Source organism: Cupressus sempervirens, chromosome 7 (assembly GCF_028749045.1).
Source record: "Cupressus sempervirens isolate cs-2001-9-10 chromosome 7, ASM2874904v1, whole genome shotgun sequence".
Taxonomy (NCBI): Eukaryota; Viridiplantae; Streptophyta; class Pinopsida; order Cupressales; family Cupressaceae; genus Cupressus; species Cupressus sempervirens.
In genome coordinates this window covers 226,345,638-226,358,592 of record NC_143124.1, presented here as the reverse complement: position 1 = coordinate 226,358,592, position 12,955 = coordinate 226,345,638, and the positions used below count along the sequence as shown (strand labels likewise).

Genomic DNA, 12,955 nt, shown 5'->3' with positions numbered 1-12,955 from the left:
TCCTCTTTGAAGTGTTGCCACTTTTCCTCTATGTGCATAAATGTCGAACCATTTGCAGGGATTCGAATAATGTCATCTCGACTTCTATTGCATGCATCATAATCCATAAATTGAGCCAAGCTACTACACCTGAATAATTTTTGCATCCGTGGAATAATGGGGATGTAATGAAGAACCTTTTGAGGCACCTTTTTTGTTAGTTGATCTGTTTGATATCTACTCATATGACATACAGGGCATTGTGTTGCCAATTCATGTTATTTATAATATATAATATGATCATTGGGACAAGCATGTATTGCTTCATACTCCATTCCAATATCTTTCATAACAGCAGTTAATTCTCGATATGAGCGAGGTAGAATATTTGATGATGGTAACAGAAACTCGCCTATCAATATTCAACAAAAAATATAAGTTGTTAATATAAACAATATTAGTGGTACATTATTCACCCTTTGTTAACTATAAAGACATATATGACATACCTTAACATACGTGACATTGTTATGTTGGATAAACCATTCATAACCTTCAAGTTCAACAACAACAATACAGCAGAGAGAAGAGTTGTTTGGGAGTCTTTGTATAGGGGCTCGTATGCCTTCTGAAGTAGAGGTACATCGAGGCTATCATCATCATCATGATCAGATACGCTTGGACTAGATGTTTCATGGATCAATGTATTTATACCATCCTCTTCAATTGTGTTTTCTGGCGCATGATCGTCATCTTCCATGGGATCATTATCTTCACCTTGGATATTTGCACCTCCATGTTCCTCCACTTCAAAAACCATATTCTTCGGATTGTTGTGGTTCATATCATGTACTTCCCTGGGAAGATCAACCTATATAAAATTGATTAACATAAATAAACCATGATCATCAACTCATCATCAAGTGATTTCATATGTATATAAATTGTTAAAATGATATAATGAATGACTTACCAGTGGATGATAGTCATGCCCCCCTTCAATGTGACCATTCTCCCTACAATGTCTCTTAACTGTTTTGATTAGCAGTCTTCTACGGTTTAAGCCCTTACAAATATTACAAGGACAATAACATTTTCCATCACCTTTTCTTTTCAAGTTAGACCACAATCTACCGATTGTCTCCTTGTTTTGTTCTTCACTTATATTATCTGACATGATCGTTCTTTGCAGGAAGCAAAAATTGGGCTATGAAAACTTTGGTCTACAACTTTCACAAACAAAGCAAAAATGTCAAAAGTACACAAATCTTCTTAGACTAGCTAAATACTTTAATATTTTAAAAATACTTTCTTTGACATTATTCCTAAGATTATTTGTAAAACTTTGACCAACCGCTTGAAGGTCTTATTTCAAGAGACCTTACAACATTAAGCCACTAAAAGCAATTTCAAAACATATAAGCTAAAAGTCTAGTTAAAATATACATTAGAATAAAAAAAAAACAATTTTCATACCCAAGCGCACGGCTATAACTCATGCAACGGCCTTCTTGCTTAGTTGTAGAAGCTCTCCAGCAATCAAATTATACAAACTACAAGGCCTAACAAAAATTTCAAAGCATATAAGCTACAAGTCTAGTTAAAATATACATTAGATTAGATTCAACAATAGGAAGCAATTTTATTCAGAATTAGATTCAACAAACCTTAGCAGTGTAAATAGCCATCTCCTCTAAACTGGACTCCAGACATGAGGGGACATTCACATACTCTTCTCCTAAAGGTATCCTAAAGAACAAAAGCCACTATTCTTGAGTTTGTGAATTGCACCTTGAGATGAATGAAGCTTAAAAGGAATGAAAATTGTTTTCATACATTTAAATCAAGATGTAATATTTATTCATAAGTATATACCAGCTTGCAAGCACTTAGAATTGTTGTTATATGTGTTGTAGGAAAAGAAGAAGTTTATACTTATGTGTATAGATGCACTTCCTGTATGCGATCCAAAGCTCGAATGTTATCAAGTGTGTCCAATGATGGGGAGAGACCTCTGTGCAAGCAGAAGATCTGCAATGAAGCAAAAGAGCCTCAGCTTGCCACATAGCAGGAAATTTGTGTTGTTGTGCCTTTAGGTGGGGATACCTGAAGGCATCTAAGTATCATGTTATTGTGAAATCTCTGAAGAGACAAAATTGGTAAGGGTTGGAAAGACAATTTTAAAAGTAATCCTGAAGGCTGCATCTTTTTGCAAATGAGTTAACCATATTATCAAGGATGCACCATTAAAATTTCAAAGTTCCTCACACATGAAGCAGGGATTCACAATCAGCTTAGTATATCAAGAATCCAAATGTAAGTGAATATGCTCTCATGGGAATACATTTACTTCTATATCTAATGAAATCCTAATCTATGGAAAGTTATCTAAACATATAAAGAGAAAATTTGGCCTCAATGAACGTAAAGGATTTCTATGGGTATAAGGAAACCATTGGTTTAATTCAATGCACATTGAAAGAGAGTTCAGAGGGCTGATTGGACTCAAAATTCATGCTTTGTATGCCAAGTTGGTGATGAGCATCATGTACCTGAGCCTCACTCTATTGGTTCTCATGAAGATCAAGAACTTGAATACAATTGTTAATATATGTACTAGAAGATAATTAGAGATTTGAAGGGCCTCAACAAATGAATGGATAAAGAGGTGTTCGTGAAGACATCATCGAGTGGTGACCTGCAACATCAAACACTCAATCTTATCTAAGTTCAACAAGATGCACTAGGAATTGCCCATAATGGACAGATACATTAAATGCAGTGACCCAATCTCTCTTTGATGCCTAATACACTGAGTTGAGGAATGGAAATATTGAACGATTTAGATATGGAGGCATTGTGAATGTGAGAAGACTGAAAAATGGTATATGCAAGCATGCCACATAACACCAACAATTCATATATGTTTTTGACTCAAGAGCATTGCATAACAATCTAGGTCAGGGATATTTTTGGCATCCATCACCATCATTTTGAGTCATTGGGACTCACCTGTGAATGGAGATCTCACGCATTCGAAATATGTAAACAATCTGCTCATTCAAGTTGTTGATGCGCATCTCTTCCCAACCCTCTCAATGCACCTCGACTTCACCTTACACCTTGCTAAAGTGATCTCCCAAGTGCGCATTTTAGAAGAACCGTCCTGTGTCGCACAATTTCATTCAAATGAGGGTTTTTGGCTTTTTTTTTCTCTTATATCCTGCTGGTGTCGCAATTGCGACGCCTGCCATCGTAATTGCGATGCCATCGGGCTAAAATTGAAAAAAAAAATCCAAAACCACATTATCTTTTCTTCCCATCACAAATTAACATCGCAAATTGACCCCTAATGTATTAGTGAGGGCAAGTCACTCCCCCTCTTCCTTTTCATCCATTAAGAAATATGCATGTTCTTTCATCCTATTCTCCATTACCTTTGATAAATCCTCTTGAGAAGCCTTCTAAATAGACTCACTATTGATGCCCTACCATTCCCGAATGGTGTTATCTACTACTAGACAATCAAGTTCCCCTATATTCCCATTGACAACACCTTCCTCTACCAATAGACAAACCATTTTGAGATCCATGCCAAGGTCCAAGTAGGTCTCTATTGTCACATCAACACAAATATCTTCCTCTCTTATTGTTCCTAAAGGGTCAAGGCCTATGTTTAACTCTGCAAACCCTCCATCCAATTGTGCCTTTCCTTTCTTGTTGGCATTACATTTTTCCTTTGAGTGTCCCCAAATCTTGTAGTATTTGCATCAACTGATGGCTTCCTTGATCTCTATCTCCTACCACCAATAACCCTCAGTTGTCTATTCTAAATAGCATGAGGGAATACAGGATAAGGTTTCCACATAATACAAATCCTAGCAAACTAGCTTAAGTCTTTTTGTTCAATGGCTTCATCTACTTTAATGAATGATCCCAACCTATCCCATATCAATTTTAAAATATTATTGTTCTAATATTCATGAGGAAGATTGTACAACTTGATCTAGATCGACACTTCCTCCACTTTAGCTTGTTTAGGACTGAAGTTAGGAACCCAATATTTAATGGAGAAATCCACTCCTTCCATCAAAAAGGGTCTATTAAACATAACCCTAGTTTTCTTGTGCTTGGATTCCATAACGATTAGAAAGAATCCATTAGTCAGTGTCTTGGTCATCATTTTTGGTCCCTAGGTGTCTATGATGCAATGTTTTATCTTACCTAGGGTTTTCCACCCTCTCCCCACTTCATAAAGAAATCCCTTTCTCTCAAAAGAGATACCATGGTTTTACATTCCTCAGAATCAATTCAAATGTTGATCACCTTATTGTTTACTGTCTCTAGGGTGTTCTTTGTTAAGTAAGCTACATTTGGTTTCCTATTGACAGCCCTTCTAATCCATCTCCCTGTGTCTCCTATCATCCTAGCCATTGGTAGAAAAACTTCCCTTTGATGGATGGGACCCATGTTTGTGTGCCATTGATCATCTCTTTGGATCTCCCTATGCCTTTCACATTTTTCTATCTGAAACCTAGGTGGCTTCCATGGAAACCTAAACCTATTTCCCCGATCTCTTCCCTATTGAAACCGATGTCTTCTGCTAAAATTTTGGAACCCTTCTTTCCACTGTCTCTCAACCATGCTTCCAAAACCCAAGTTTTAGCTAAGGATAGGTCATATTTGCATTTTTTTTTAATGGATATATATATATATATATATATATATATATATATATATATCATTTATGTGCACAATGATATACATATTAATTTAGTGTATTATTGTTTAATTTATCATGGATCATGTGTATTGTTCATGTTTATGGAATATCATTCATTTTGATCATGTTTGTTATATTCAGTTAAAAAGTAATAATTTGTGAAGAACATTTTAACAACCTTTATTATCAAAATTTGATGTAATGTTTAATTTGAAATTATATCATATATGTTTAATTTGAAATTAGACCATATATGTTTAATTTGAAATTATCCCTACAATACCTTAAGATGTCTACAGTTAGCCAAATCCATGGCCAATTTGGTCTTAGGAGCCCATCTTTGGTGTTACGAGACATTTCAGTATGTACTAGTCACAAATGTTATTAGGGCTCTATGGTCAAAATAGGGATGTCACTAGGTTTCACTAGGTTATTGTAGACCTTGACATGACCATCCTATAGCATTCAAATTTTCACTAATGGCCCCCACAAGCTCTGAGTTATGACCCTAAGAAGATCGACCTCTAAATGCACTTAGAGCTCTTCTTTAGTATGGGGTGGCCATATGGCCAAAAAAAGGGTGTCACTAGGGTTCACTCACCCATTCAGAGCTAATGGCACTAATGATTTGATGCCAAGATCAGCGATTTCAAAGTTGCACAGTGCACACTACAAGTTTTGGCATTGAGTCAGATCATTGTGCCAAATCCAAATGGAATGTGATCTCTTCAAAATGAGATAGGTTATTGTAGGCCTTAGTATTAATGTTCTCTAACATTTTATGTTTCACCAATATCCCCTACAATCACCAAGTTACAACCCTTATAAGATCGACCTCCAAACACACTTAGAGAACTTTGGAGACTCTTTGGTACTGGGTGGTCATAGACATTGGAAGCTCTTTGTGGCTAGAACAAGGGAGTAACTAGGGTTTAATTGCCCATCTAGAGCTAATGGCACTGAAGATTTGATGCCAAAATTAGTGGTTTCAAAGTTGTACAGTGATGCATCAATTAACTGAGGCACATTGCAAGTTTTGGCATCGAGTGAGATCATTGTGCCAAATCCAAATGAAAGTTGATCTCTTAGAAATGAGATAGGTTACTATAGTCCTTGACATTAACTTCCTTTATCATTTGACATTTCACCAATAGTCCCCATGAGCTCTAAGTTACAACCCTCAGAAGATTGACCTCCAAATGCACTTAGAGCACCTTGGAGACTTTTTGGTATGGGGCTGTCACTAGGGTTCACCAACCCACCTAGAGCTAATGGTGCTGACAATTCGATGCCAAGATCAATGGTTTCAAAGTTGCACAGTGATGCACCAACTAATTGAGGCACACTGCAAGTTTTGGCATTGAACAAGATCATTGTGCCAAATCTTAAAAAAATGTGATCTCTCAATAATGAGATAGGTTATTGTAGGACTCAACATGATCATCCTATATCATTCAACATTTCAAAAATAGATCCCACAATCTCCAAGTTACGACCCTTAGAAGATTGACCTCCAAACACAGTTAGAGAACCTTGGAGACACTTCGGTACAAAGTGGCCATGAACATTAGAGGCTCTCCATAGTTAGAAAAATGGTCTCACTAGGGTTAGTATTAAGTAAAAACATTATTTTTTAGCTCCCTCAAGCTTTTGGCATTGGGCATAGTGAAAGTTTGGTGTTAGTATTAAGTAAAAAGTAAAAAACATTAATTTTTAGCGCCCTCCACATAAATTACATTGAGTAAAAACATCTTTGTTTCTTACATTAAATCAAAACATTTCCATTTACAATATCTCAAGTGTTTCATCATTATTACATCAATACACAACTACCAAAATTTGTAATGTCAAAAATAGAATAGGTTTTTCTTCATTTTGCTCCTTATTTAGTTTTTATCTTCATGCATGGCTACTCTTCATGATGTACCTACATTCAATATCATATTAAGTATTAGTAAATAATCATATCAAACATGATAATAATCATTTCACCAAGTCATTATGAAGAAAAGAACATAAGAAGTAAATATACCTAGTCGAGTGTTCTTGTAGGGTCTTCTCTCTATTTTAAGGTCTCTAATAGGGCTTAATGATCAACATTAGTAATAGTAAAAAATTCTTTTACTTATGGTCTTCCTTGATGCTTCAAAAATTTCACATTTTTTCTATAATAATAAAATGTGAATATATGGAAATTGTTTTGTGCTTCTGATAGTCTTTGAATATAGGAATTTCATTCCTTCTAAGCATGTATGTTTGCAGCCATGTTCTAGCAACAACTGGACCAGCAGGATTTGTGAATCCATCATCATCTGTCATCAATTTTTCAAGATTTTGTTTACCTCTTACACAATGTGCTAACCAATAATTTGATTTCTCATCATTCCCCTATGGTGCAACTAATGCAAAGACATGTCCTTCCTCAAGAAGATCTGATAGATGGTTATGCTCAATTGAACTTTCCATGTCATCATTTCTGATAGAGGGTATGATAGATGATAGAGTAAGATAATGTGGATCCCATGTATCCACCCTCTCACTCCATTCATAGTGATCCCAATCACACTGAAAACAAGTAGGATAAAATCAAGCTAGTTGTGTCCAAATGGTCCATGTACTAGAATTAGAGCTCTGAAATGAATGCATTTTTGATGAGTTTCTAATAGTAGCACAATTTGATATATCACCTATGGACCCTTCCCCAACCAACCAAAAGAACCTGCATTCTGATGAATCAATAGTCCCCACCATTGATAATCTTGAGCTACACCAATCAATAATGCTATGAGCATTAAGAAGCTCTACTCCTAAAATCTTCAATTGCTCCTTAACTAGAGCTCTATTCACACATGCACCTGCTCCACCATGTTCCCCTTTCCCATGGGTAAACTCAAAGAAACTCCAAATATGAGACACCCCCCTCTCTATGTGCATCCTACACAACCAATAAATCATCTGAGCACTCTTGAATTGACCTATGCAATTATCTAACAAAATGATATGTCTATCCATTACAATGTCATGCTCCTATAAGAAATCAAAATAATTCTCAAAATAATGTTGCACAAACTTGTGAGAGTGAGATATATCATCACTCATGTAAAAGTGGCACTCTCTAACATTCTTGCAATTATCTTCTACACTATAGGGGCATGTTTATATGTTATGTGGACAAAAATAACAATTTGAATGGAGTTGTAATACTAAGATTGTGTCTCATTCTGGGTCTGCAATATGTAGTTTTATGCAAAGTCAACAACTAATATAATAGTACCAATGGGAAAAGTCTCCTTGCACGTTCTAAATTGCTAATCCAACTATTGAGACCTATGACTATGCCTTGCATACCTGTAGAAAAGATTTGTCTTGAAATCTAAAATAAAACTAGCTATGTTGATTTCTTTTGCAACCAATTCACATCCAGAGCCCTCACCTCCACTCTTCAAAGTGTATTTCACCATTTCATATACCATTTTTTTTACTATTGTCCTCCCAAGATCTTGTTCACACCCCTCACGAAAACATGTGTCAAACTTGGATAAGCCACCACATGTTGAACACTTCTCATTTAAGCAAGAATTCTATTAAGAAACAACCATCAAGTCCAGGACATAAAAATTGATCTAGCAAGTCTTTTGATGATTTTGGAAGCCCACTAGCACCACAATTCTCCAACATTTCTTTACTAAGAAAAGTAGAACAGATAGAGCATAATAGTTCATGGTTCATAGAAAACTCCATATGATATTTGCAACAACATGTATTTCAAATTATAGGTGGCACACAATAAAATGGCTTCAAAGATTCAAAAGCCCTTTGTGATATATGCAATCTTTGATGGCTCTCTCTAAATTCTTTGAACAACATAGTTTGGCTTACCTCCACATAATGTTTAGGATGTGATGTGCGGTCTCTAATGTTAATTCTCAACTTCAACACATCTTTTGAATTGGGTGATAATCTTGAGATAGAGTGTCAAAACTGCATAATTTCTTGTTTCAATTCATCAGTTAGTTGCTTATCAAAATGTGGAAGTCTACCACCAAGAGCTCATGTATCATTTTGTAGAGGATTGCCAATTCTCTCTTGTCTATTGAGTGTTCTTCTCAAAGTAGTACAATTTAGGTTCAAGTCAATACAATTTTGTCTCATGTATCTACCATTTCTCAAATGATCACTTACCAAAGAGGTTGTAATATCCCTTTGAGCAGCTCTCTTATCCTTCTCCCTACTACTTTTTCCAATGCTATTAAGAGCACTAAAAAGATTCTTCACAATAATGGCATTTCTTTCCATTTTTTTATTGACACAAATCTTCAATTTTGAAAGCATAGGTCTTGTCTTTGATAGTCCTAAAGCCCATAACCAAATGCGTCTTTGTGATTTTTTCCCTTCCAAATTAGTAATAATCATTTCATCAATTTTAATTATCCATTTTGGTGTTCTAGGACCTTCATGTCGATTATAATTAGGAGATATGTAACATTCATGTACAGTTTCATTTTTGACATGGTCAATCATGACATTTACATTATGAACTAGTAAATTTTCACTCTCCAAATTTTCAATCCCAACATTATCATTATCAATTGGTACATTTTCATTCCACAATAGAGCATACTCATTTTATGACTCAATAATTTGACCTATGATCAATACATCATCAATTTGATTCACATTTAACATTCCTTGTCTCTTCCTTTGGTGATTTCCCTTGTCCCTTTGCTTATATGTTGCAATGTCTTCATTTGATACCTTCCTTTTGCATTTAGCCTTTCAAAAACTACTACTCCCCATTCAGATAACAATATCAAACACCTAATCAAATCTCGTAGCAACCTTTTCAGTAGAATGGGCTGCAAACAATATTTTTTCTCCAAACCCATGAAAATGGCCCCAGAAAAGGTAATTATCAGGTCTAAAGTGATGGATAATACTTTGGGAAAAGTTTACCAAAAAACAATTCACATATCTGATCCCATATTGGGGTATCCAATTCGAAATCGAATACCCAATATGATATCAGTTACCTGAAATGATTTCCCAAATTTTGGAGGGAAATCAATTGGTCAAGTGTTGGAAATCAACAACTATTGTATATTAGTATATATTAGTATATTATTATTATTTTCATTATTAAATATAATATAATAAAATAGGATTATTAAATATAATCTAGTAATATATTATTATTATATATAATATATAGTCATATATTATTATTATATAATATAGTAATGTATTATTATTATAACAATAATTAGTATAATATAGTAATGGGGTCGTAGCCTAGGGTAATCAATGTAATGCATCGAATGGGGTCACAGGCTAGCCCATGACCCCATTCAGCCATTGCATCACGACATGTGCCCGTACCCCTAGGGACCTATTTCATTTGCTTGACTAGGTTGAAAGGGGTCATAGGATAACCTATGACTCCTTTCGATGCATTTCATGACAACATAATTCCCTAGGGGTCCTAGAACACCTAGGGACCTATTTCATTTGTTTGAATGAGTTGAAAGGGGTCATAGGTTATCCTATGACCCCTTTTAATGAATTTTATGGAAACATATGTCCCTAGGGGCCATAGGTGCTCTTTGGACCTATTTCATTTGTTCGAATGGGTCGAAACTGTCATTACATAACCTATATGCATTTCATGACAACATATGTCCCTAGGGCCATCTTTCACTTGTTTGAATGGGTACAAAAGGGGTTATAGGATAACGTATGACCCCTTTCAATAAATTTCATGACAACATATGTCCCTATGGGTCCTAGGACTACTAGGGACCTATTTAATTTGTTTGAATGGGTCAAAAGGGTTCATAGGTAAACATATGACCTCTTTTGACACATTTCATGATATCATATGTCCCTATGGGTCCTAGGACACCTAAGGACCTATTTCATTTGTTCAAATGGGTTGAAAGGAATTATAAGATAATCTATAACCCATTTTAGTGCATTTCATGACAACATATGTCCCTAGGGGTCCAAGGACGGCTAGGGACTATTTTATTTGTTCAAATGGGTCTAAAGGGGTCTCTATCATCTTAAAATGGAAGCACTTCCATGTTAAGAGTGTTTAGCCCTTCGAGTAAGTAGTTTGGGGCAATGTCAAGCACCTTGAATGGGTCTTTGACTTGGATCTGGCTTTTTCTGTTGTTCTACTCCCCTTTCCACTTTTTTTCTACACTTTTCAACCATTTTGGACTAAAATCTTGAGATTCTTAACTTTTGGGTCAAGGATGACCTTTTAGGTCAAGGTCAACCTCAACCTTGACCTAGGTCAAGGTAAATCTCATCCCTCAACAAAGGTTCAAATTTCAAGGTTCCACGACTTCTGGATGTCAGCTTTCAGAAAGAATCATTTTCCCACTTTTGGGTTACCTATTTTGTTCTCCAAAAATGTAAAATCTTAAATTATATTTAATCTAGGTCCATTTCTAGGTGTTAAGGTTAATTCGGATTTGATGATCCCATGTCGGCCAATATATGTTCCTAGGGGTCCTACAACTCCTAAGGACCTATTTCATTTATTCAAATGGATTGAAAGAGGGTAACAAGATAACCTATGGCTGCTTTCGATGAATTTCATGACAACACATGTCTCTAGGGGTCTTAGGACTCGTAGGGACCTATTTCATTTGTTTGAATGGGTTGAAAGGGATCATAGGATAACCTATGACCTCTTTCAATGAATTTCATGAAATCATATGTCCCTAGGGGTCTCAAGACCCCAAGGGACCTATTTCATTTGTTTGAATGGGTCGAAAGAGATTTTAGGATAACCTATGACCCCTTTCAACACATTTCATTACAACATATGTCCATACAAGTCCTAGGACCCCTAGGGACCTATTTTATTTTCTCGAATGGGTCAAAAAAGGTCATAGGATAACCTATGACCCCTTTTGATGCATTTCATGACAAAATATGTTTTTAGGGGTCCTAAGACCCTTGTAGACCTATTTCCTTTGTTAGAATGGGTCAAAAGGGGTCATAGAATCACATATGACCCCTTTGATGCATTTCAAGACAACATATGTCTTTAGGGGTCCTAGGACCCCTAGGGACCTATTTCATTTGTTTGAATGGGTTGACGCATTTCATGACAACATGTGTCCCTGGAGCTCCTAAATATCATTTGTTTGAAAGGGTTGAAAGGTGTCAAAGGATAGCCTATCACCCCTTTTGATGCATTTCATGACAACGTATGTCCCTAAGGGTCCTAACACTCATAAGGACCTGTTTCATTTATTTGAATGGATCAAAAGGGGTCATAGGATAACATATGACCACTTTCGACACATTTCATGACAACATATGTCCGTAGGGGTCCTTGGATTCCTAGAGACCTATTTCATTTTTTCGAATGGGTCAAAAAGGGTGATAGGGTAACCTATGACCCCTTGCGATGCATTTCATTACAACATATGTCTCTAGGGGTCTTAGGACCCATAGGGACCTATTTTGTATGTTTGAATGGGTCGAAAGGGGTCAAAGGATAACCTATGACCCCTTTTGACCCATTAAATATTAACATATGTTCTTATAGGTCCTCAGACTCTTAGGGACCTATTTTCATTTATTTGAATGACTTGAAAGGGGTGATAGGGTAACCTATGACCCCTTACAGTGCATTTCTGACAACATATGTCCCTAAGGGTCCTAGGACACCTAGAGACCTATTTCATTTAGTCAAATGAGTTGAAAGGGGTCATAGTATAACCTATGAGCCCTTTCGACACATTTCATGACAACATATGTCACTAGTAGTCCTAGGATTCTTAGGGACCTATTTCATTTGTTCAAATAGGAAGAAAGGGGTCATATGATAACCTAAGACCTCTTTCGATGCATTGCATGAAAACATATGTCTTTAAGGGTCCTAAGACCACTAGGGACCTATTTCATATGTTTGAATAAGTCAACATGGGTCATATGATACCCTATGACCCAACTCGATGCATTTCATGACAACATATGTCTGTAGGAGTCCTATTTCATTTGTTCAAATGGGTCGAAAGGGCTCATAGGAAAGCTCATGACCCCTCTTAATGCTTTTAATGACCACATATGTCCCTAAGGGTCATAAGACCCTTAAGGACCTATTTTATTTTTCTGAATGGGTCGAAAGGAGTAATAGGATAACATATGACCTCTTTTGATGCATTTAAAGACATCATAAGTTTGTAGGGGTCCTAGGATCCCTAGAGACCTACTTCATTTGTTGAAATGGGTCAA

General features: G+C 36.0%; 1 protein-coding gene across 1 annotated transcript; it reads right to left on the bottom strand.

Moving 5' to 3' along the window:
• Positions 1–400: 400 nt before the first annotated feature.
• On the bottom strand, positions 401–1,156 carry LOC149546318 (uncharacterized). Its single transcript, XM_089793953.1, has 2 exons — positions 953–1,156; positions 401–850 (listed from the first exon to the last, which is right to left on the bottom strand). Exons 1-2 carry the CDS (start codon positions 1,154–1,156, stop codon positions 452–454), a joined length of 603 nt encoding a protein of 200 aa, XP_089650079.1. The 3' UTR covers positions 401–451.
• Positions 1,157–12,955: the final 11,799 nt, after the last annotated feature.